Source organism: Euwallacea similis, chromosome 19 (assembly GCF_039881205.1).
Source record: "Euwallacea similis isolate ESF13 chromosome 19, ESF131.1, whole genome shotgun sequence".
NCBI classification, from domain to species: Eukaryota; Metazoa; Arthropoda; class Insecta; order Coleoptera; family Curculionidae; genus Euwallacea; species Euwallacea similis.
Genome location: NC_089627.1, coordinates 1,334,577 through 1,360,509, shown reverse-complemented (window position 1 = coordinate 1,360,509; position 25,933 = coordinate 1,334,577). Strand labels below are relative to the sequence as shown.

At 37.8% G+C, this 25,933-nt stretch overlaps 3 protein-coding genes across 9 annotated transcripts in view; 1 reads left to right on the top strand and 2 right to left on the bottom strand.

The window, feature by feature from the left end:
- LOC136415224 (golgin subfamily A member 4-like) overlaps window positions 1-23,976 on the bottom strand; it is a 32,489-nt gene extending 8,513 nt beyond the window's left edge. Inside the window, exons 1-11 of one of the 6 annotated variants that reach the window (XM_066399706.1) lie at window positions 23,768-23,976; window positions 23,540-23,713; window positions 14,604-14,659; window positions 13,459-13,777; window positions 13,033-13,142; window positions 1,818-1,990; window positions 1,161-1,372; window positions 888-1,058; window positions 698-834; window positions 453-641; window positions 58-397 (exon numbers count right to left, since the gene is read on the bottom strand). In XM_066399706.1, coding sequence (XP_066255803.1) covers window positions 58-397; window positions 453-641; window positions 698-834; window positions 888-1,058; window positions 1,161-1,372; window positions 1,818-1,990; window positions 13,033-13,142; window positions 13,459-13,777; window positions 14,604-14,659; window positions 23,540-23,545 — 1,713 coding nt within the window. In that variant the 5' untranslated portion in view covers window positions 23,546-23,713; window positions 23,768-23,976. Of the gene's footprint in view, window positions 1-57; window positions 398-452; window positions 642-697; window positions 835-887; window positions 1,059-1,160; window positions 1,373-1,817; window positions 2,131-11,348; window positions 11,875-13,032; window positions 13,143-13,458; window positions 13,778-14,603; window positions 14,660-14,833; window positions 14,950-23,539 lie in introns of those variants that run through there. The other 5 variants (XM_066399705.1, XM_066399704.1, XM_066399708.1 and 2 more) reach the window with 5 other exon arrangements.
- Window positions 1-25,814, bottom strand: part of ox (ubiquinol-cytochrome C reductase complex subunit oxen) — a 73,286-nt gene extending 47,472 nt beyond the window's left edge. Inside the window, exons 1-2 of one of the 2 annotated variants that reach the window (XM_066399744.1) lie at window positions 25,590-25,814; window positions 25,463-25,533 (exon numbers count right to left, since the gene is read on the bottom strand). In XM_066399744.1, the coding sequence (XP_066255841.1) occupies window positions 25,495-25,533; window positions 25,590-25,730 (180 nt within the window). In that variant the 5' untranslated portion in view covers window positions 25,731-25,814 and the 3' untranslated portion in view covers window positions 25,463-25,494. Of the gene's footprint in view, window positions 1-25,434; window positions 25,534-25,589 lie in introns of those variants that run through there. The other variant, XM_066399742.1, reaches the window with a different exon arrangement.
- On the top strand, window positions 24,367-25,448 carry mRpL18 (mitochondrial ribosomal protein L18). The gene is made up of 3 exons (XM_066399738.1): window positions 24,367-24,812; window positions 24,864-25,014; window positions 25,175-25,448. Exons 1-3 carry the CDS (start codon window positions 24,616-24,618, stop codon window positions 25,373-25,375), a joined length of 549 nt encoding a protein of 182 aa, XP_066255835.1. The 5' UTR covers window positions 24,367-24,615; the 3' UTR covers window positions 25,376-25,448.
- Window positions 25,815-25,933: the final 119 nt, after the last annotated feature.

Below are 25,933 nucleotides of genomic sequence, written 5' to 3'. Positions count from 1 at the left end.
TCAATGATTACACGCAATTAAGGGATCTCAGTTGGGAAATCGTCACACAATCCTTACCTTAGTTCTGGCATTTTCCAACAAATCCGACAACCTATCGATTTCGATCTGCTTCCCGGAGCACTGGTCCTTGGCCTGTGCCAACTCCTGGTCTAGCTGCTTGTGCTCTGCATGTTTAGCGTCTAACGTGCACTCCAACGTCTTCACTCTCTCCGACAACTGAGAAATCGCATCAGTCTTCTCGATATTGTTGGAACGGGAATCATGAAGCTCCCCCTGCACCTGCTCCAATTTGATCAGCAGCTGCTCCCTTTCCTCTTGGGCGGATCTCAGCAAGTCCACCAGTTTCTCTTCGCGCTCCGCTGCGCTTTCTAACTGTCCCGGTTCATCCGAGCGCTCTCTAAATGGAAACACCAAAATCTCCAGACTCAGAGAAAACAGTTACACTTGCGCACCTGTAAAGTAGCTGTTTCAGACTATCAACCTCCTGCCTGGAATCGTTCAGTCTCTCAGTTTGTCTGCACAAACTGTCAAACATCAGCGTCTTCTCCTCATTCAATCTTTCGTTTTCCTGCTGAAGCTCGGTTAACTGGCGTTGCAGATCTGTCAGCTCTTGAAGTGTAGCCTGAAGTTCCTCGTTTGTACTGAAATATCACGAATGATTAAACTTCCGTGAAGCCCGAAAGAGAATTTAACTGACCTGTAATGGGTCTCCTGCATTTGGTTAATTTTGTCTTGCAAACAGGCCACTGACACCTCGCTAACATTCCCGCTAGATTGCTTGTCCCAGTCAGGGGTGGTGCACGTGGTGGCATCCCCGCCGTTGTCGTCTAAAACCTGCACGAACCGAACCATCAAAATTGTGACTTTAAATCGAGATTAAGACGTACGTTGGTGGCTATGGACGCTGGGGCGCTGCTGTGATGTCTGCTTTCGAACAAGAGCTGCTGCTTCTCGTTATCACTTAACGGAGAATGAGCAACGTCTCTCAACCTGTTTCGCAAGGCAGTATTCTCTTCTGCCAGTTTCTCCATTTCCAAATTGCTGTCCTCTTGAAAAGTCTGAAAGGACAAACATCCAGAAATCTCTCAGGGCTTATTATCCGCACATAAAACAAAATTTGATACATAAGGAATTCTAGACATAGCTGCGTTTCAACATACTTTCAATTTGATAATTTCATTTTGTAAAACATTCAGCTGCCCCCGTTGCTCGCCCAGCTGCAACGCTAATGAACTCTTCTCATCGGCCATATCTTTCAGTTGCTTACGAAGCTGATGTAGCTCGTTCTCCTGTAGAGAGTCCGCGGAATAAGACAGTGGTGGCCCAGATGAGGGAGGTAGAGCTGGTTCTAATTTGTTGTTGTTTTTGGTAACTAAGAAAGGGGAAACATCGGCATTCATGTTTAGTTTGCAAAGGCTTGAGCCTGCCTCAAATTGGAATATTGTATTTGAAAATTTGTTGATTCGTTGATTTTTTTGAAGGCCGCCCCTGGTTTTTGGGTATTTAATTCAAATTGAATTTTCGATAGTTTAAGTATTGAGAAACAATTAAGTGAGGCATTCAGTGGCGTACGAATGCGTAATTTTTTTTGCTAAATTTTTAAAACCTCGAAACAATGAAAATTAATTAGGTTCATTGTTCCATCTCCTTTTGGAGAGACAAGCTTAGGTGCAACAAAGTTGAATTGTGAGCCTCTTAAGCGAGTGTCTTAAGCGCCTAGTAACGATAGAATGGCAAACTTCATTTTCCAGCGGCATGCCAACAAATCAAAATGTTCTTCAAACATAAAAGACACAGAAATATAACAAACATATTACCTTTCTTGGCATCCTGCGCCTGCTTGTCGATCTTTTCCTTCGACGAAGTTTTCTTTGGCTTGGCTCCCTTGACCGTTTGACTTGCAGGAAGATTCGGATCCAGAGAATCTAAATTCGTAATGGAAGACGTCCGGGAAATATTATCCTGGTGGTTTTGTCCCTCCTTGTGCCCTCTACGGAATATCGCTTTGATAGACTTCATTTCGGCTCGGTAAAAAAATATCAGAGGCCCTTATTGACAAGTCCCGATGGGGGTTCGTGAAGCACCAGTATATGTCCGTTGCACTATCGGCTCTAGAGGCTCAAGCAGCCACTAAGAAGCATTCCACCGTTAGCACTCGACTCGAATATTAATAATTGTTTACTGAAACAGCTTTTAGCAATGGCTCGGCATGTGGCAAAACTCCTCCAATTAGCAATCACAATAAAATATTGTTCTGTAACAACCAGTCGTGGATTATTAAATTTGCCGGCTACCAAAGAAGGAAACGCGACCTTTCCAGTAATATGAAAAATGACGGATATAACCGGTGTTTTTGCCAGTCAGTCCGCATTCATCAATCAGCGATTTTATTTTCGACCCAAAAAGGAAATCGAAAAATCAACAAGCCGGATCTATTTATGGAACGCTTTTGTTGTTTATAATTTTGTTGGAGGAAATAAAAATGTGGCGCCTGAGAAATGATATTTCGATGGCATTGACTGCAACGTTTCGTAAACAGCTCAAATTATGCGGTTGCAGATGGAAATTACCGATTTCAATCTGAATGTGGCAGCCTGATGCAAACTTAATGATTCCAGCATATACAGGGTAGTCGCGCAAGACGTCCACTAGCAGTGTCTCTTTCTGAAATGGGGAAACTCGCGAGAAAAAGTGACGCAGAACGTAAAACGTGTCCAAGATACGGACGTTTACCATGAGGATCTCGTAAACGGTAAAAGATGCAAACTTCAATCAAAATTTGAAATTTTCATGGATTTAAGGACTCTCCACCAAAGTTCATGGACATTTCATATCACAATCAGCAGCGAAGTCCACCCCTGTGGAAATTCTGGAAATCCCTCAAGCATTGATTTGAACCACTTTTTATGACGACGCACGATTTCACCAGTTACGCCTCCTGTTTTAGAACCAATTAGGGCAAGCTACCGACGGAAATGTGGTATGCAAATTAGGTAAATATCCTGAAAATGTATGCAAATGTCCAGAAATGCGAGAAAGTATAGCAAACATTCTAAAATGTTAAGGAATGGACGAATATTCAGTGCCGATAGCATAGCGAAACGCGATCTATCCAAGTCTAGGAAGAAACCATTAAAAACCCGTAACTTGTTCATGGAAAACACTAATGCACTCAATGTCATTAAAAAACTTCGAGTTAACTATTGTTCAAATTATTTACCGCATACACGTATGTACTTCACGACCAACGTTTACCGTACCATGCTGATAAATGGTAGAAAATATAAATAAACGCAGAGAGAATTGGTTATTGATTGGTTGGACTCGTCAATAACTCTATTTAAAGTGATGGAAAAATTTTTGATTTTTTTGATTTAGCACATTTTCTTATTTTATTTTTACATCATCAGATGGCCAAACAAAGTCTTGACGTGTCGCTAACATTTTAATGCCTATATACAGGCTGATCTACAAGTTAGGAGTTTATGTCTCTATCAGGGTCTGGAAATTCGATTTTCTCAAATGAAACACCCCATATACTATTATATCTTGAGATAGTCCTAATCTAGATGAATATTTTGTCTATAAATAGTTCTATATCAATCTTTATCGGTTTTCGAGATATTAAATCCTAAAAGAGAAAAGACTAAAATGAACTTGAAAATGAGTTTTCCCCCATTCAAAGCTGGAACCTCGACTTTTTCAAATAAAACACCCTGTATATTATTATGTTTTTAGATTGTGCTAGTCTCGGGTACTATTGCACCTATGGATCGTTATACATCCATCTCCATCGGTTTCCGAAATATTCAATTCTCAAAGAGAAGACTGAAATGAGGTCCAAAAATAATTTTCTCCCGTTGAGAGGCTGGAAGCCCAACTTAAAAAAACACTCTGTATATTATTATTTTGCAGACTGTCCTACTGTAGGGAAATATCTTATTTATGAACAACCCTATACCAACCTTTGTCGGTTCTCGAGATATTCACAAATGCATGAAGATAATTAAAACGAGCGTGTATATAAACCTGCGAGTATAAGAAATCAATGAGTTTTTTGAATCAATCGAATGTGGCTTATGCGTCAAGTTCTAAATCAACCAATTTATTACTGCCTACATAAGGTTCAATGCAATAGATTGATCAAACCTAATGCCCTACCTCATTTGAATGTAAATGAAAACTTCGAGTTGATTGAACTAACCCAATAAGGAACGACGTATTGTTTTCATCAGCGCTTAAATATGTTTACTTTGATGGCAGACTTGATTTTAATCTGTAAAAGTGCTTATTAAAAAACCTCTCATAACGGTCAATCTGATCCAATCTCTTTTTCGCCGTGGACAAAACTAATCACACACGAGTTTCAATTTAAATGGTTCAACGAAATTTTCTTGATGTCGAAGTAGGCAACCCACAGTCGGCTTCCATTTTCGTCAATTACCTAATTGCATTAAGTGGGCTTCTTATTTAATTAGATATAGTTTGCAAGAGATTTGTGTCACCAATTAATTTCAAAAGTTGCTTCTAACTCATAAGGACATCTAAAGCCACTCTTTGGGAAAAGCGGTCCAATTAAATACGTGTAATAACAAGTGCTATTAACTAGCGGGTTGTCCGATTTTTCAGTGACAACTTCCAACTTTGCTTCCATTTATTAGATATTTTGACGGTTCCTGCCTGTTCAGCTTTAATTCATGTGATTACCGAACTTTGGAATTTCAAGTTAAACCCGTTTCAGCTTCACACAACACAATAGATACAGAATAGGTACGTGTAGAAAACCTGTGACAGCTTAAACAGAGATGACTTAAGGGTGAATCACTCTAAAAATTTAATGATTTTTTTAACTCTAAAATTATGTGCTTTATGACTGTTTCAAAAATTGCTGACCAAGAGTTCTATGGAAAAATTGAAAACATGAACTACATGTCATTTTATCACATCGAGGGACATTTGTTTTCTTAACAAAAACCCTTGCTGAGCTACTGAAACATTTGCCATCACAATTCTCCCGTGAAATGTGGTTAATGCACGATAGTGTGCTTCCGCATTTCAATATAGATCTTCGACAATTTTTAAACCATTAGTTTCCAATTGATGCGACTTTCAACACTGGCCATCGCGATCAACAGATTTAAATACATGTAACTTTTTTCTCTCAAAAATTTTTTCATAGGAAAATCAGACATATTTTGTAGTTGTCTGCCCGCACCTGTTCTGTGTCCGTTGCACTGCAAATCACCCTGTACATGCATATAAACATTGGAAGCGTCCAGACTTCTTGACCTTAATGGTTTATGAATAATGAATTATCTAAAACCCAGATATAAAGACCTGATTTCCGTTTTTCAAAATAAGTTCTTTCATTCATATATTCCGTTTTGTTAATTTATGTTATTATTGTCTCTATAGTAAACGGCGAGTGCAAGGTTCATTATTATACAATGAATATTTAGTATTGCAATTATTGATAAAATTTAATTTATGAAAACAAATTATTTTAGTACCAAATAGTTGCTAATTTGTAATGAATGAAGGGTTTTATTGTTTTAAAATAGTTCAATTAGTCAAGTATTACAAAATGAATAGAAAATACTGCTCAGATAAAAGTGGGATTTGCTTATTGGTAATAATGACTGCGATGAAGTGATAAATTACTAAAAGTAACCTTTGAGCGATGAGTACTTACAGTAAGTAATGAAAAATTATTACTTTTAAATTTCCTGTGTAGAAATTAAGTTAAAATGCGTGCGAACGCGCAAATATTTCTATGCCTAAATATCATGTACATACAGAAGAGAGTCATTCTGTAGCTTATGACTAAAAGTTCATATAAACATAGGCCTGTAAACGATTTGTTATCGATCTACTAGGTGTTGAAATTTCAAAAATTTTGCAGTTTTCATATTTCTGACTTTAACTTTTAACAGATAATTCCAAATAAACTTTAAAAATCCTTATAACTATATTCCAAATTGTAGCTAAATATCTCGAAAACTGCAGGGGCTATAAAAAAACTGAAAAATTTCTGAAATTTAACCACTTTGTAAATAGATAACAAAGTGTTTACTGAGCTATGTTTATATGAACTTTTAGTCATGAAACAAGCCCCCCCTCCATATGTACATGATATTTAGGTACACCTTGTATATATTTTTTTAATAAGTATAATACAGTGTGTCCAAGATAGAGTTGGGATATATGAATCTTGGAAATGATAAAACATACACTACAACGTCGAAGAAACTCTGTTATGGCATCTTGTAGAGCACGAAAAGCATTTTTGCGTGTGTTCTGCTTACTGCGCAACGTTTCTGATATCCCCTTACCTTCTATACCTTGGACATACTGTATAAATGACATCTTCCATCCTCATGAGTCTTCCATACCTTAAATAATTACGTTTAGATTTGCGCTTTTAGAAACAGTTATACTAGAGGTTATAATCAATGATGATTGCAGTAATTTAATTTGAGAAGCCAATCTGATTTTAATGTAACAGAAATCTCAGTAAATTTATTACTAATGACATTGATGGAGGAACTGTGCTGGTTTCTAGTAACCACCTAACTTCATTTAAGCCTAATGGAGAATCCCTGATTACTGCTTCCATACTGAATTAGCAGGAATGTTATAAGATCTGCAATTGTTTCATTGAAAAGTTTTATCAGAAAATTTAGAAATAGAATTAAGATTATCACAAATAAGCATGATTTATAAGGTATTAAGAATGTTATCAAAGTTGAAAATAACACTAGAACATGTCCTATTGACATTAAATATTGCTTCATCTTGATTAGAGTATGATTTTAGGAGAGCGGCTGATTTAAGGCGATTTCATTTGTTGGTTGTCTGCATTTATCCATTTGTCCACGCTTTTCCACATTCGTACACGTTTCTTGATATTTTTTTTATATTGTGATGCCTCCATAGAGGTGTCAGGATTACATGGCCGCCCGAGGGCAAAATAAAGTTTGAATTGATTGTATACAGACTTAGGTTTCTTAAGTTTTCACACTGTCACAAAGATGATGATGGCTACTCAGCTGTTTTGAGATAAAATAAAATGAGAGAATAGATTGGCTGAGAATAAGAGCAGAACGGGATACCCACATTTTCTTAATATTTCTCGAGATTTATTTCAAATTAAAGAGGAGAGCAGCTCAATTTCCCAGAAGCATATTCGTTTTTCGTAAGACTTCATCAGTACTGAACTTACGGGGGGGTACTAGTGTGGGCTGCCCAGGGTGCCAGGCTTACTAAAGCCGGCCCTATCTAGGATTGTGCCCAAGTTACTTTAGCATAATTTGGTGCTTTCCTGCCAATTGGCAGATTCAAACTTGCTAAAAATTGTCAGATACCAGATTTTTAGAAAAAAAAAGCATTAATTACATCAAACCCGCTCGCTTCAGTGACTTTCAAACTGAACAGTTTAAGCACTTGCAACAACTAAAAGCGCAATTTCTCTTGCAGAGACCGCGCTGTTCCATTTTCGTTTCAACAACCGAAGCAATTAAGTAGTATACTAAGCTAGAAAAACTCAAACCACCTTAATGGTTATATCAGCCATCTGCAGACCTTGCTGCATTCTCGACATTTGCAGATCGCAGATAAGCTCGTTTCGGTCTTCAAAATGAAATTCGACATGCCAGTACTTCCTTACAACGTCAAAATGCATTTAACAGGGGTAATACAATGGAAATTATTGGTAATTTTTGGAAGCTTTGCATGAACTGTTTTTTTTCTCAGTTTAAGTTGCACGAGAGAGGGAATGTGAAGCTTTGCCGCCCTGCAAAGCGGAAATGATGCGTTTTTGACCATAGACCTATTAGACTTTTTTAATTATTTTGCACAATATTATCGCCCCCTGAAATATCTCCATGATGATGTGTTACACCCATATACTGAGAGTACTGTGGGAACTTAGTTGGGCAAATTTGACCCCAGTACACCTTGCGCGGCACTATTTTCGGTATTAGTGATACAACAGGAAAGTTTCTTTGAAGAATTCAGGTTTTTATGTTCTATCTTTGCCTTTATCTTATCGTTATTATTAATGGATTTCTGCACTTTTCAATTTGCCCCTGTAGACGAAAAAAGCTTATGCAATAAAAAATCGAAGGAATTTTCCATCATGTGTTAAGGGTAAAGAAGGGAATTTCATTAATCACATCCTCGAAGAATACTGCACAAGATGGAAATACTTCTGATTATCGCAACACCGTTAGGATGACCAGGAAAATTGTCGCGAAAATTGCACTTGTGCAAATCGAGAAACCAGTATCGTATTATTGAAATATAAAATTTGATAGATGAATTCCTCAGAGAACGTTTATAACCGTTTTAAAGAATGTTATAGTTCGAGCACTTCGACTGGCCATTTCCTTGGAAGAGATAATATTTAATACATGAGCTGCGTGACACATCGGGGATGCATTTTTTCATAAGTTAAATGCGATAATTAAGTAAACACACCTGTGATTGCAGTCAAGGAAAGGAAAATGTGGTGTTATTTGAAAATTCGCTTCACTTACTAATAAATATCGCAATCCTTGCTATAAGGCTTTAGGCGATACACTCCCATAGTAATTGCCAATAAATAAATGAAGGAAAAAGTTACCTATCGGGGTTTCTATCTATGTTAATATTGCGTTTATCTGCGATAGGAACGTGCATTTACATAGAGGTTGATAAGATAGCAATCAGCAATCATATAATGCTTATGAGGAAATGTAAACATGTAGCAGCTGTTTGGAGAAAAAATGCGTATGAAAGGAGATCTCATGATTTAGATCAAACGTCGCATGGGCGCTACGGTACTCCTCAAGACGACGACACTGGTGCTCGACAATACGCAATTTGCTTTCATGCATATAAATACTTTCCCTTTAAATAAAAGAATTTTTGGAATGTGAATCTCTCACGGACAACAAAATAAAAGACCTGCATGTCTCGGTAGCTGCCAGACAGATCTCATTTTACTTATGAGATTATTGTTAAAGTAAAAAAAAACAACAAAAGGAGCTCACGCACGTAGTTCGATCTCGCTCGCTTTCTACAGTACGTGAACAGACCTTTAGGTATTAAAAGATGAATTTTATTACACGTTACAAGTGTAATTGTTGCGAACGGATAAAGTAGGCCTTATTGGAAATCTGGGTCGGGCCTGAACGGTTTTATTATTAGTTTCCATTAATTGCCGTGCGCCGCTCATTAAAAGGCGATATTCCTCGACTTCTAAGTATTAGCGGGCAGTTTAAAAGTGTTATATGATTTCTTTTTTCAACTGGAATCGTGTCTCCTACTGAGTGCAAACACAGCGAATTAATAAGAAAAGTGCTTGCATCAAAAGTAATTCTATAACCATCATTAAAATGCAAGTCAGTTATCCGGAACCATGCGATATTTTGCAGCCTGTGAAAAGGAATTCTACGAAATCAGTTAACTAAGACTGCATGTACTTGGGTATACGGGGTGTAACGTAGCGCCATGGCGAAATTTCGAGGGGCGATAGTACTCTGCGAAATAATAAAAAAATGCTAATAGGCCCATGGTCAAAAATGCACCATTTTCGATATACAGGAGGGCAAAGTTTCACATTTTTTCTCATATTTTGTAAAATTATAAAAACCATTGAAGATGTCTTCCTCTTACTAAGATGCAGGGCTCCACTCTTTGCCTCATAGACCAGCGGACTGTCTCAAATATTCCAGGAATATTGCGTGAATCCACCATTCTATTTCGCAATTCCTCTTCTGCTTCAATTGGGGTTTAACACACCAATGATTTCGGATGTCCTCCGAAAAAAATTCCAGACTATTCAGGTAGGGGCATTTAAGAGGCCATGACTGAGAAACCTATCGATCTTCTGTAGATCACGAGGTAAAAACTGTCTGTACAGGGAAAGCACAGGAAGTATCCACTAACAAAACTAAACTACCAGTATCTGCCCTATATCAAAAGATCAATTTAATTAAACTACCACTGGGGGTTCCTTGTCCCCCGACTTCAGATATCTTCCATTCCGCGCAAATGAATAATAAAAGAATTGTCAATATGCACAATGAACCGTCAGAATAGCCCACAAGACCGTCAGCTAATTTGATATTCTTTATCAATGATAGTTAGATGGTGTCTCACAAAACTAGTAGAGAATTTTCTGAAAACCATCGAGAAGAACTCGCATCGTCTGAGCTACAAAAGAGAATCCCTCTCGAACCGCTGCTGCGAGAGCCTAAATTGAAAAATGTCGCGCTCATTGCAGAGACAGATGAATTTTTACAGAGGAAATTTCACAAAGAATTCAACCCAAAGGACGTCTACGGACCCTTATGAATTCGACCAACTGAATTGGATCGTCGCTCAGTTAACGTTTGAAGATGTATTTTGAATAACGTAGTCCACTTTTCTACGATAAGAACAATAACAACAGCAGCGAAGGGCGCTCTAAAAAGTATTTCTTAGACAAAATTTAGAAATTCCATCAAGCAACAAGAATAGGAGTCGAAAGGAGGATGCGGTTTTTCCTGATTACAATCTCTCAGAATGCGAGCTCTTCTTTTTCAAAACCCTTGTAAAATTACCTGCAAGTTACCCATATCATCACTTCTACCATTTCACCATTGATGCTTTTTAATACCACCCTCATAGTCATATAATACCAGCGTCCTTTCTTTTGTGGGACGTTTCGGTACTTCGCAATCATCAAGCTTTCACCCCTCATTTCACTCTCTCTCCCCATTTGCATTCTAGAACTTCTGAGTGAATATTTGCCCTCTTTCTAATGACATTACGAAGTGTGAGGGGTATAATGCAACCTTGTCAAAATTGGATATTTTTGCTGGGAAAAATGACAATGTCATGATCAATACTTGATGCCCATTCGCGATCTGACAAAAATAATGCCAGAAAGTGTCATTTTTATTGTTGGATGATTTTGACAACGTCTTGAAGTTTTCCATTGATTGACTAAATATGTGACTGAATAGAACTTCTGTTAAGTTGACACTAAAAAATCTTGAGATACTGAAAGCACTTTTCTTTTCATTTAGGTGAAAGCTTGCTCTTGAAGATGGCGTTCTTCATTTTTCTCTTGACTTAACTTGTATGAGAAAAGATAAATGCATGAACAAGTCCTAAGTTGCATACTTATCAAATTTTCTTTTTTCTACAGGGTGTTAGGGCACAGGCAGATGGCCTCAGCCCTTTGTCTATGCCGCGTTAGGTCCTATTTATATAGTTAGAGCCTAGGTACTTTTATATGTCAGTATGATATAGAAAATATCTCTATAAAAATTAGGTACCAGAACCACATGACGAGCTCATTGCCTGGCAAATGCTATTACCTTTCTAACACCACAAGACAATGTTTTGGTGTTGGTTTCGGAAATTGCTGAAACTGCTCTTCTTTAATTGAAAAATAAACTGCCACAACTGTCTCACTTCTTGGCGATAATCGGACGCGACGCGACGATGCACACTAACCTTAAAAAGCCTCCAGCCGCCATAATAAACCTGAGGAGGCCGAACACGGTAAAGTGGATGAAATTTATGCCAAAAAAAGAAAATACTTTACGACAGTCATTACGAAGAGATTCAAGTTTGTCGTCGGCGACCAGATCTGGACAAAAGCGAGGTGGTTCCACTTGTACCGTACGAAATTGCCCGTTGTTTATTGTTATTCCCTTCGAAACGTCACGTATTATTTTATCAAAACCAGTTCGGTGAACGACGGACGAAGTAAACTGACTGAAATAGTATAAAAGTTTGTGCTGGGGCTGCGGACTGTGGGTTCTCTCTCACTCGGCTCGAGCGACCGCGCGACACACAGAACACGACATGCAACCACCTTGCGGAGCCCCATTGCGGAGATGCCAGATGTTCCGTGTAAAAAACACATACGGTGCATTATATGAAAGCAGATCAGACCTACCTTAACGACAATTATTGCGATCCACCATTAATTTCTCAGACTGGCAAGGAGTCTTCTATTACTATTGCTAGAGCAGAAACCAAAGTACCACCGATTCATGGAGAAGGTCAATATCACAGTACCATCACTCATATCGACGAAAACTATTATGTGAAGAATACCCAATAAACCTCTGTTTGCTTGACCTTAGGATTTCCATTGATCACTATAAGGCCTCTAACAACTTTGAGCCAATGGGAATTTGGATCTCATCCAAAATTGCGAGTAACGTGAAGTTCTTCTTTTCAAAAAAATAATGAACGATTGCACACGGGAAAACTATTAAATGAACAGTTCCACAAGAATGGCTGCTTCAATATGGGTACCAAATAGGCTGGGTCATTCATAGACATGGAGTGGACAAAATTATCTTGAAACATCATAGGATCACGGTAAACCTGCGCCACGTTCATGTTTGAAGCCTTCGTCCTTACTTCGCGATTTTGTTGATCATGTTTACTCAGCGACGACTAAATTCTCAGTCCAAGATAGGAGCGTGCACAATATTGATCTCGTAAACGGTAATCGCACAGTAATAAAAGCAGACTTGGTTAAAAGGGAGAAGTTGCTCACTCATGATGCAAATAACCCTGCAAAAGTATTTTTGGTTTGATCTCTTAGCTGCAGAAGTACTGGTCGATACTTGATACAAAAATAGCTATTTTGAATGTGCAACTTTCGCGCATTTAACTGAGTGTGTACTAAACAGCTTTATCTTATTACAAAAAAAATACCTTAAGTTATAGAGTAAAATTTTTGTACCTAAAAATTAGAAATTTCAAGCGTAACGGCAACGCCGCCTCTTTCAGCGCATATCTCGTCCAATCCCCGATTGGCCGAAAAAACCTCTCGAATCTCGAAGTTAACTGGCATCCAATATGATACAAAACGAGCGCAATCCTACAGAGTACAGAGTGACGGTGCGACTTGCTGCGCACATATGTATATACAGAGTGCTCGCTAAAAAACTGCACCCCACGTTCATGCTATTCGTGTTTCCACTGCACCTCAGTGAGCACCCCCATCGAAACTTGCTATTATATGCAGCTGCTACTCACCTTCTCAGGAAAACGTGGTTGGGAATGGCAACGGTAACAGGCCTCTTTGGTTTGGTTTGGTTTTGGCCGAGTGTTCTGGATGGGGCTCGTAGCAAACTGGACGTTTTCGTCTACATTTATAGGTGGCAAATGTTAAGTGTCAAATTGATGAGAATGGTTTAGATTCAAGAGACAGAAGGACGATTTCTCGTTCACACTCGAACAGCTCGAAGACGTACACACAAAGGGGACTGTTTTAATGTTTATCTAAACAGCCGCAATAATTAATAGGCTCCAACACGGTTTCCATCTTTTATCAGTAATTGTTATTGTTAACTCAACGATAGTGATTTCGGCCTTAATTAAACTTTAATGGATTAAACTGATTAAGGCCGAAAACACACATTCGCTTTAAGTCTCACACACACCAATAAACTAGGCACTAACCTTATCCTTTGAAATATTCGTTCTCCCGACCCTAAAAATGTCTTTATTGTTCCCTACATTCTCCTTGCCTCTGCCGCTTCTCGGATCATCCCTCTCATGGGTGAAATTAGCGTTGTTGTCAACCCTCCGCGATATCTGATTAGCGGGGCTATTTCTGTTCAAATCACTGTAGAAAGTGGAGGGACTTTTAGGGGTCGAAGTGACTGCGCCTGCTTTGAAGCGCCTCAACGAGCCGAAAAGCGGAGCTGAAGAGACCTGAGAGGGTTGGCCATTGGGGTGTTGAGAGGGTGGTGGTTGGGATGGAGGTCGCAACCGACCACTAAAAAAAATCTAAACGTTAGAATTTAAAATATTTTCCTCTTTAGCATGGAGAATTGTCAATTTATTCACTAACGTTAGTTTTTTTTTGTAATCTTTATAGGCTTGCACAGATTCATTAACTTCATTAGCCTTACAGTATTCTCCGACCTACTATTGTTCGACGCCCACATGGATCGCGATGTTGCAGACTCTTAATGAAACGGCTGATAAGTGCGAATTTACATATCACGCCCAAAATGGTAAAGCGAATAGGTCCTCCTACATAGAAGGCGACGTAAAAGCCGAAAGACTAATAAATTTACTGCTAGAGGTGATAAATGAATGTTAGTTATCCGTTATTGTTGTTGCGGATTTGTCAATAATTTGTTTGTTTAGAGATGCGATCCGATGTTGGAGAACCGACATAAAAAAAATACCGCTATTTGGAAGAAAACGTAGAGTACTACATTACCAAAGCACTAGGTAACCACCCTCTAAACTCTAATTATTTCTGAAATATTATAACGTTAACATGCCATTTAATGACTGGGTATGATATGGGGACTTATCCATTTATGGGATATTCTGGTGAAGGCAAAGACGAAGCATCAGGCTACTTTGATATTCTTTAATCCATCGATGTTTAAAGTTTCATTTAAATGAGGTAAGAAATATAGTACATTTACTTGGTATACCGCTTTTATGTATAAGATATGCATCCAAGTAGCTATACTACTGAAAAGTGCATTCACCAAATCATCAGGAAACGCGCAAAAGTTCGTGTAATCGTTTCTTGTTTGCATACATCGACTTAATAGTGCTACATGAAAAGACACGTAATTCACCTGTTGGTATTGGGCAGTGGTCTTCTGCTGCGATCAGGCTTTGTGGTTTTTTCCTTCTGCAACAAGTACATTATTTGTTTACATTCATAGTTGGTTCAGTTTGTTTTGCTGTACCACCACCCTAAACTTAAATACTAGGTTTAATGATACATAATTGTTTATCTGTTAATCCAAACCTAGCATTAACATTGTTTAGCGAAATAATAGTAGTTTAATACAAGGGCCCGCACCTTATTTTTCAATAACAATTCGTCAAAGAAGCCCATAGCTAGTATTTACCAACAACTTAACTATAGGCCTCTCGCGATACTCTTCAAACACTCCACTTCAACGATTAATATGTGTTCAAGACGACGCGATTCATGCGTGAAAACAAAGCAGCTGCTTATAGGAGTTAGAGTCACAAGTTAGACTCAAATATTTATTAGTACGTTAATCAGCTTTATCTTATCAAAGATGTATACATTAATAGGAGTCAAGAAACTATTGCAATGTTTATAGACAGGTTTAGCCTGTTATCAATTAATTATGCGGGTAATGTTCTCATTCCGAAGGTATTCGGGGAAAGCACCATCTTACACTTAAATGCCACTAATTTATTCATATTAATGATAATGGAGAAAACGTTAAATTTGTAAAAAAGGGCTGAAATGGAGCTTAAAGGTTCATTAGAGAAATAGTACTAACTCATTTAAATCAAATTGCAATAAACTTACAACGCTTTTTGACCATAACATTATTTTAATATTCATTTTCACGGAACAATCTTCATTAGCTCGTTAGGTAAATAGTGAGCCATATATGTGTCATTATTAACCTGTTTTGGAAATAAGGCAAGAAACATACTTAGCACTCATTTATCACACCCAAAAATGGTGTCTATTAAAGCTAATACTGGAAATGCTAAATTAAGTCTTTAGAACGGAAAAAATAGAATTCTTGGCAGAATGGTGAAGGAACACTTTTCAAGAATGAGAACATTAAGCAACATCATCATTGTTTTAATAAATTAATCTTAATTAACATTAATTTATTGCAGAAATACCAAGCTCACATGGCATATCAAAATTTAAAAAGGTCCCAGAGTTGCTTCTGAACTGTTTTATAACTGGCACAAACGGCCTATTCAACACCAAAGGAATATTGTACTGTGGAATTGCAAGTAATCGATGCGCTAACGATAATGTCGTTAAAAAGATCGTTAATGCAGTAAATAATAAATAATAACAACTAGATGCCAATCAGTTCCAGATTTTTTTATGGTTTTTCTGAGCCTCGCAAAAGTAACAATCGCCCTTACAATGTCCCAAGTTCCACATAAAAATCTGTGATATTGAAGAATCTGTGAAATTGTACAATTCCTACCAATTCACAAATTCCTATTTGCTCAACGCATCACAAAGGCGCAAATTCTATTAGTGAAAAGTAGATGCCATTTGGCATACGTGCAAGCGCTAAATGCCATCGACAACGCAATTTAGTCTCGATTGTCCTGTTTAACGTCTTTAATTAGCAGACTCATACATTAAGATTCTTCATAGGATAAATCCATTTAATTTCCCATTAGGCATCAGCGTATCTGCCAAACGGCCAGAGTGGTACGTAACGTTCGAATAGGATTGTTGAAAAAAATACTGCCATATGAATATTAGAGTGATGGTCCCGTTAGCCGATTCTCCTTATATAGTTGGGAAAAATTGAATTTTCCGCTATTAGTCGTGGAACGGGAATAGTTCCTCAATAATTAAATTTCACCGAGATAGTTATCGAGGCGCGGAGCGCCCATATTCACAACAATTACAAAGCTAATGGCAGCTATATTAGATGCACCAGCAGAGCGTTTCTTAGCTATGAGAACTGTTACTACTCGTAGTAAATATGATCAATTAAGCAGGCAAATGAGCAATGAAAACGTTTTTTCCATTATTAGTCATTAAAGCAACTATGTGAGTGCGGCATACATTGCAACAGCACGCCTTAAAGTCCGTAATTCGAAAGAGGTACTTAGTGCTGGAATTTTATCGGACTTCGAATTAACTTCGGAACATGCAAATCCCGTTAATTTCTAACACGTTTGGCATTGATAACCTTAGCCCATTGAACACCGTTGGGTTTAATGGGCACTTCAGTGGTAACAAAAACCTCCCAATTTAGTTCTTATGCATAACCGGAATGATCCAAAAAGGATCACCGACTTAATATTCAAAGCAGATGAACTGGTGGCGAATCCTTCCATGCCGATGCATAAATCTGCCACATAACTTGCTCCGAATTTTATTTCTCTTTGAATGTGATACGGAACTAATAGTCGGCGTTACAGCTATTACAGCTATTCAGCCTATTTGCATGCTAAATAGCCATTTGATACTAGCAATCCAAGATATAGATACTTACAAGCCTCAGCCTACAATAGTAGAACTCGCGCGCCTCTACGCCTAATCTAATTTACTAAAGTGGCTTTTTAAACCTAATAAGGATTCGTGTTAAACGGGTAAAGCCGTAACGAAAAAAATCCAATTTGCATCACTAATCTAGTGGCATTAGAGGATTTTCTTAGAAATTGAACATTTCTATATAGCTAAGCTAAAGAAAGTCAAGTTCGACTTTAAAAAATGACCCTCCTCCAAGATCCATAATTCATAACGTGATTTTTCTACAGATAAAATCCACCGATTTGGTTACCAAATGCGTCATTGCCACCCGAAAGAACCAAGATAAATGACATGCACCAGTCACTTAAAAGTCAAGAGCACAACTATTACAAAATCTAGAACGCTAAAAGAATCACTGCACACAATTCGCTAATTAAGAGCGATTAAAAATAGATAATGGCTATTATTATTGCTATTGTTCTATTTAGTTGAATATCAAAGTCTTGGTATGTCTTGTTTAATTGACTAGAACATTAAACTAGGAAGGACTAGACACGTTTTGCACTTTTCCGTGCACTGTATGCAAAGCCATTGCAAACCTCTGAAAGAGTTTTTAAGCGATCGCTCGTATGGCGATGTAAATGCAGCACTTTTTTCTAAAAAACTCCGATGAGTTTAGGAGCGTTTTCCTTCCGCATGTGGTTCTGATTACTGTTGGGTATGTCACATTTTATTAGGTACAACATTTGAAACAGGTAATTAACTACTATCGGCAATGAAGTTTTTGGTTCGGGTTCCCGCTTTGATAGGAAACTTTCTCCTCTTCGAATCTCTTCTCAGAAGAGTCGAATTTTAGCCCCTCTGGGGCAAAGATGCCCCTAGCTTACTACTATCGCCAAGCAGGTACACACCCAAAAATAGTACAATTTTTCTTATCTTGTGGGTATGTTCCATGCGTGTTTCCATTTGGATTTCCAGATAAGTGATAATTTATGGTAAAAATCGGCCTAATCATCTAATAGAATTAAAGAAATCACATAATTTTTCTATGATTCACTATGCATATCAAGAAATCTAAATGAAATGACGCATGACGCATATAACTTCTTGCAGAAAAATCATGTGCAATCCTGCATAGTTTGGCAAATAACTGAAAACCGATGGAAGATAGAGATATGCTATGAGAGCCGGAAAATTTTCCAAAGCAAACAGTGAATTTAAACTCCGCAAAAGAGACGATCAGTGGCGTCCAACAAAAAAGATCGGAGTGGTAAAAGGAAGCTTTACCTTCTGAAAAATTCCACTCTGAGCATTTTAACAACAGTTTGTGGTAAAGAATTGGATAGGCTTTGAAGAGTAGTGTAAGTACCAAATGAGAGTTAAAGAATTTAAAATTTTGACGCCCTGTATTTCGGAAACGAAGCGTCTTTTGAAGATACACTGCTCAATATAATCTAGGTAACAAGGACGGACAATTGTTGACAGATCCTCATATTGAAGAATGGGCCAAAGTGTTATTCATAGATGAGTCTCGGTTTGGATTTCAACCTGATACCCTAAGGCAACGCGTTTGGCGTGACACAGGACAGTTAGTGTGAAAGAGGCATTTTCAGGAAGTCCATAATTATGAAGGAGGTTCCATGATGGTATGGGGCGGTATCATATTACATCATCGAACCGAGCTGGTTTGTTTGCCACAAACGCCGAATTAAGTCCGGTACCAAGACCATGTGCTCGAACCTGTTGTCCTTCCTTTTGCATATGCTTATGGCCCAGAACTCCTCTAAGTACAAAACAATGCTCGTCCACATATTAGCCAGGCTAATACGCGTTTGTTCAGGAACAACAATGTAACTCTTACGAATTGGCCACCATAATCACCCGTCTTGAATTCCATAGAGCACGTATGGGACATGCTGCGAAGGCAACTCAATCCGCTCGTGGCGCGTGTTCATGGCAATTTGACTCTTCAGAATATCTTCAGGGAGCAGTGGCAACTTTTACCACAAGACGTTATAGATAGAGTGATTTTGAGTATGCCAAGACGTTGCCAAGACGTTATTAATGCTCGTGGCGATGACACGAGGTATAGAAGAAATTTTATGTGAATTTCTTGTAAATTAATGTCATTATATAAAGATTACAGCCAAAAATACGCTTGTTCCTTAGATTCTTTTGGGTAGTGTAGTTTTTACATCAAATCGGCACTATTTTTGGGTGTGAGGAGGTGGTGCGTTTGGAGGCGAGGGTGTGGAAATGAGCGCATGAAAGTGGCGGATTTTTAAGGATTTTGTGAACCTGAAGAAACTCATAAAAAATCCCAACTAGGTTCCAAAGCGTTCGAATCGTAGTTAAATCTTGCTCTTCAATCAACTGACTCCACCACCGACAACAAGACAAAAACGGCCCCATTACGGAATGGAATTTATGCAAATCACGTAAAAAACAGTGTCGGTGGTATTGTGTTAAATGTGGTTTCCATCTGGTGGGTATTTCAGTTGATATCATTTACAAAAAGGTTGTTTACTAATTTTTTTCTAAAGCGGTAGCGTGAGCCATTATACGAAATGAAAATGAGATCCGGAGGAAGATAATGAATTGCAATTTAACAATACATAACGCCGGTGAGAGCGTAACCGTCAAAAGGATCAATATTAATATCCACATTCTGCCCACTTTGCAATCGAGACTGTGAAGTCACTAGTTTGGTAAACATGGGGATTAATTGAATCGCTTAAAAAATGCGCTCTACTTTGAGTGTTACAGAAACCCATAAAAGAAACCCTAAACCTGCGGTTACACCGATTCGAAACAATCCACCTGAGTTCCTGCATGACTATGCTTGTCTAATGAAACAGATTTTTCACGGTGTGATATTTCAGACCTCTGGCATAATGCGCAAAACACTGATGCAGGTATTGTTTTACCTTTGACGTAATTCTGAAAAGAAAAGCTCCAGGTAAGAGAATTTCTTTTTAGCGCCGAACGTGCTAACGAGGAGTTTCATGCCTACTACTGGTCACTCAACCGGTGGTCAATTTTTCCCTCCCATTCTTTCTCGGGAGTTAACGGAACCGATTGATGTATTAGCGGAGATCGATTGGATCGATGATGCAACGGAACCGCGTGCAGGAATGGCACGGTCACGTGAACCTCGTGCCGCAGTGCTCTTCCTGTTTCCAATAATGAAGACGATGATGATGAAAATGTTGCGAAGGTATATTAATTAACTCTTCTGGTCAAAACGGAAAATAGGTACAAAAGGTCCTGCGATGCGCGTTGCAATCGCGGTCATTAGCAACGATAACCACTTCATTATATCACAATGATTATGACCTAAAAATCCAATGAAGCAGTCGGCGAAATGGCGCAATCTATTCCGTTTTGCACATCAATGGTTCCGGTCATTATTTCGCCCGAGATACGCTCTGACCGCGAAGGAACAAGTGAACGTTTTTTCGTGGTGATGACTGAGAATGCGGAGGCAAAAACGCTTAAATAGAGAAGTCTGATCAAACAAAAGTCACCCGAAATTAGTGAACAATTTTGAGCGTTTCAGTTATTCCTCTTGGAGGTAATCAATTGCATCAGCAGGATTTTTTCTCACTGATCTTTGCACTGATCACAGAGCAATCAAAATTCCTGTCACCAAACACTCCCAATTTTGATACAAATTTCCTTCGATTTTCTTGGGTTTAGATACCTGACTAAAAAAAGAAACTAAAAATGAAAAAAAAATTTTTGGGCATAACGCCGCACACCCAGTAGGGGTGGAACTGGACACTATTCTCAGTTAATTTTAACTGAGAATTAACTAAACGAGAATAGTGTGCAGTTCCCTAATGGCGTGTGAAGTGTTATGCTCAAAAATTAAAAAAAAAATACTGAGCAATCCGCTTCAAATGCGTAGAACAATTTTTTCTTTAAAAAAAAATGCAACACTTATAATACCTGATTAAACTTGAATAAAATCCACCCCAAAGAAAAAGCTCCGAACAAAGAACTCCACCACACACACCGCGACTAGCGCGAGCCCTTAAAGGGCGCCCTTTGGCCTGTGCGACAACAGGGCTCCCAAATTGCGCCTCGGCTGAAATCGATACCCCAGGACGAAATCTCCAAAGTTGGAAGTCGGAAACCGGAGTTTTAATCGCTGGAAAAGAATTGTTCGGCTCTAAAGGCCTATTTTTGTCGCGTGTTGGGGCATTCGAATCGCGTACCCGGCATAACCCGTACGTGTTTTAGACGCGGACTGCATCGATGTTTTTCAATGGACTATCCGCGGGTACCTATGCAGTGTTGCCTATTGTCCTCTAATGAACAAACTTACTTCCAAAAGAGGCCTTTTCGATGCCCGCAATTTGGACCATTTTGGAGCAGTCAGGAAGCAGTTGTCCACCGAAATGTTTATGCCTTCCATCTTCCTAGAAAGACTTTTGAATTGAATTTTATGTTTATGAATATAGAGATAAAGAGAACTATTTGGCATCCTTGTAGCGCCTAAAATACTTTCAAATATTATGCCCTTTCGGCACGTGGCGCAGGCGCTAGCTCTATTTTGGGGAGCAGACAGAGATTTATGGACCCGGGATAAGAAATCGGAGGCGTAGCGGCCCTTAGCTTAGAAATGAATGATTCAACTTTTAAAAAGAAAATTAATTATTTTCAATTCGGAGCTCAATTTAACGGCCAACAGATCAAGAGGTTCCTCGAAGACGAGATACTTAATTTAAAATTTAGCACCAAGTTAATCCTAACATTAGTCAATATTCAACTTTTACTTCAGTTAAGGTTCTATCATTTCTCTCAGCAATTACCCTCCTCGTAGTCTTCTAGACAGTACCGGCCTTATGAGGAGGCGAAATAGGGCGCCGGCATAGGGCGGCGGACTCTCCCGGCCAGCGATATTTCTTAAGGACAAATTCAGACTTTTGGCATTAAAATATCAAGATGTTCGGTTTCAGGCCTCATTGAGAAAGCTATGTAAACATAGATGTAAAGCACCCCGGCTTACGCATACGTATTATTATATCATATATGTATTAACCTCTTACATTATTTCTTGTACTATTTTCTCATGGAAACCTAAGGACAATATTAGAACTTAATTAGAATGTATGTCTACGTAGAAACACAATTCCTTTGTCTGATATAAGCAACCCATCAAATTGTAATTAGCTGAGACTCAAAGTCTCAGTACTGTTTAAGGTTCAAACTACCCTTATTAATGTACTTTAGCAAAGTCCACGTAGATATCATGTATATAAATAGGGCAGTCAAGCAGTTAAGATATAGTCCAGCAGAAACCTTTAGACTCATCTTCACAAAACACTTACATAAAAAGGGTCTTTACGCCTCGCTCCCGCTCTTGTATTATCGAGAAGTTAATAAAGTGTTATATTTTTGACTCGCGTATAGTTATTCCAACCCGGCACATTACATAGAAACTAGCCTATATATAAGGATATTGAATTCTAAATATGACCGGTGATAACAGAAAATGGGTTAACCCCGTGACTCTTGCAATTTTACATAAAAATTTGAAAAAGGACTACTTATTTAAAGCAACATTAAGATTTTTGTTTGAATGTCCTGTGACTTCCGGCAACTCTGAGTGAAGAAAGAAACCGTTAGATGGTCCTTTGTGCAGGACGGAGCGAAAGGAGCGGAAGATCAAGGTGAGATGGGTTTGTGGTTTAAACCAAAATGGGAAGGTTCTGATTGTTCCAATTGATCCAAAAACTAACAACATTCAAGGGGTTATTTAAAGAGTTTTATTTGAGAAAGGATATTAATGATGAACAAATTTGTAAAAGAAAAATAGGAAACTTCATCAAATATGAAACAATACCCCAAAAGTTATAAAAATGGTGAAAATATATAAAAAACTGAAAAAATGTAACATACTGAAGAATGTATAATATTGCAATGGAATGTACTAACCATAAGGTTTACAGTTTACCCTTGAGTACTAAGTAATTGCCCATCACTCGAATTACCAACTGATATTTAACAGAACTTCAAAAAGATATTGAATAGTCAAGTTAGTTACATAACACTCATTAACACCTTGGATAACACTCAATCATTGGAATTTTAAAACATCTTTCTACTATGACCGACTTATGACTTTTTACCACTAAGACATGAGATCTGACAGTAAGTGTAAAGCAGTTGTAAAATTGAATTTGAGTCTCGTTAATAGTTTGCTTTACGAAATTAATTAAATTAAGACATTTAAATTATTTTTAGCTGCTATGGAACTATAAATTGATAACTGATGACCACTAATAGTAAGTAATCCTTGCAACAAGCCCTCAACAGTAGCCCCTTAGTAATGCCAGATAAAACAATGTTTTCACTATGAAGCTCCTAACACTAAATTGATGTAGTATTTGTTAATAACTTGAATGTTTTCTTCAGTTTTTTATACCACCCATTCATATGACAACAGGTTAGTATATGGGGTCCAGCAGTGACTCCTTTAATTACCCAACAAAACAAAGCCAAACGGAATTAAGTGTTTTAAAAACTAATAGAAAAAAGTTAATACTTAACACTTACATTCATTTTGATGCTTCATAACAGTCTTCAGTTGGGGCGACACACAGAACCAACACCTTGCAAAATGTTTTGCCACAGCACACAAGTGTTCGAGTGCATTTTTCATTCTTCATTATAACCAATTGAAATTGAGAATACATTAATAAATAAATAATAAATACTCCTTTTTGACTCCTACGGATTTTTGCGATAAAAATGATCGAGTTTCGCTATTATGCATGTACCTACACTAGTCTGATTGTGAGAGTATGAGCGAAATGTTGACCTGTTTTCAATGGACCGCTGGTTAATTTCGATGGAAGGCTGCAGCTTCGGGTTTATGTAAGAGAAAAATATTGAGTTTCTGGTTGAAAACCGCGTAAAAACTTTATTTTTTCACTTTAACTTCGATCTGAAATTTGCGAATTTCTGCGTAACTTGTTGACAAATGTCAGTGTTGATATTGCGTAAACAATCATAGCTTCACAGCTAAGACATACGCTCAGTGCTTTCACTTTGTTTCCATTGCGGTGCATAATATTTCTTCCACTAAATACGTAGGTGAAGTTCAAGTTCGTAGTTGACATGTGGTTTTTTCAAAATTTCTTATTTAACGAATTTTAATTACAAATTTTGGATACGACAGTAACGTTATTATACATTGGAATTTTGATGATAAAGTAGTAATAAAATTAGAGCACAAATAAATTAAGCAATAATTTAAGGAGTACTGTAAAAATATAATTTTGGAAGAAGAGGAGAAACGTTAAAAACGAAGATTGATGTATGTGACCAGTTATACAATTTCCTTCCTAACCTAACATGGGTGTAGGTTTTTATTTAAATGAATTTTTTTGGGTTTTCGCAACATAGTTTTGCCTTTCAGTTTGTGTTTTTGTGTGCCTACTGTGAAGTTCAACTTAAACTTTCAGCAATTTCCCTTTATAAGACTTAAGAACTTATTAAAAAACATTACCAACCACAGCAGTACCAATCACACTATTTAGACAATTTCTCTGCACCCCTGCAGCCTCGTCGAGAACTCATAATTCAAATTAAACAGGCACCGTTTCTGATAGTACTAAGAAATTTAAATAATGGCCCTTCAACTGAGGAAATATGTACCTTCAATAACACAAATAAGATATTTCTCTAATACTGTAAAAAGTCCAAATGAGGATATCAGCCCAGAATTTGTTAACAGAAACCCGAGAAATCTGGAAAAAATGAGAATAGGGTATAAGCCTGATGGTTACCATGTAGAGAAACCTGGAAAATATAATTATTGGCACAAGTATGTAGCCTTGCTGAATTAGTACTGCTCTTAATAATAGTCATATTTCAGACTGCAACTCACTATTACTAGCAAATATGTAACAGCAACAATAAACCATTTTGAGAATGGGGAAGTGTTGCGTGCAAGCACGTCAGAATGGGGTATTAAGAACTATTTGTATAGGACTAAAGATACTGCAGCATTTATAAACTTAGGTCGAGTAAGTTATCTAAAGGAAGAATTGCCTCGAAACTTGCATAAGGCTATTCCATATTTCCACTTTATAATTTTTTATGGAACTTTGTTTTGGCCCATTCCAAAAAGTTTAATCACACATTTGAGGGAAGGATAAGAATAAAAGGTTGATGTTTGCCTTTCAGGTCCTTGGTCATCGATGCCTACAGACAGGACTCACTGAAGTAAGCAGTGATATTGAGCCACCAAAGGAAGACGGGAAAGTCGCCCAATTTCTAAAGGCTTTGGAAGAGAGTGGGGTACAGCTGAAAGAGCCTCCACAATATAAACATCCTTATCCCTGGGATTGGAAGCGGCCAGAGAAGCTTTGGGAAGTGATTGAGTAGCTATTGAATCTATTATAATAAAGATGTTTAATGAATTAATAAGTTTATTACCTAATATTGTTTTTGTAGTGTTTATTTATAAATTACAGAACTATGCTACAGTTACATAATAAACTACATTACTGGGAGTAATTGTTCTTAATGTCTTTCCACGATTTCTGGAAAAGTATAAAAGTAAAAAATTCGACTTGGTAATGAATTATGTAATACATACCCCTTTATTAATATTGTCGAAAATGCCATCGCAGGTTAGGTCGAAGCCCCTTTCAAAAATGAAGGCTGCCCCGACGAGAGTCAGAGCAAAGGTGGAAGATCTTTTGAAGATCGAGTTATAAATGGTGCTTCCGAGAGACATATTGCAGTTTCTACTTATTTTTTATTAAATTTAAATCAGTAATACTGAGAACTACGGATAGCAGTGAAAGTGAGGTTATGCTGTTTCTTCTGTCAATGAATATCTTATTTTGACGGACTTTCGCTGCGTCAGCGATATTCAGTCGAATGATTTTCTTTTGCATAATTACTAAAATTGATAGTGCGCAACACGTGCTAATTTGG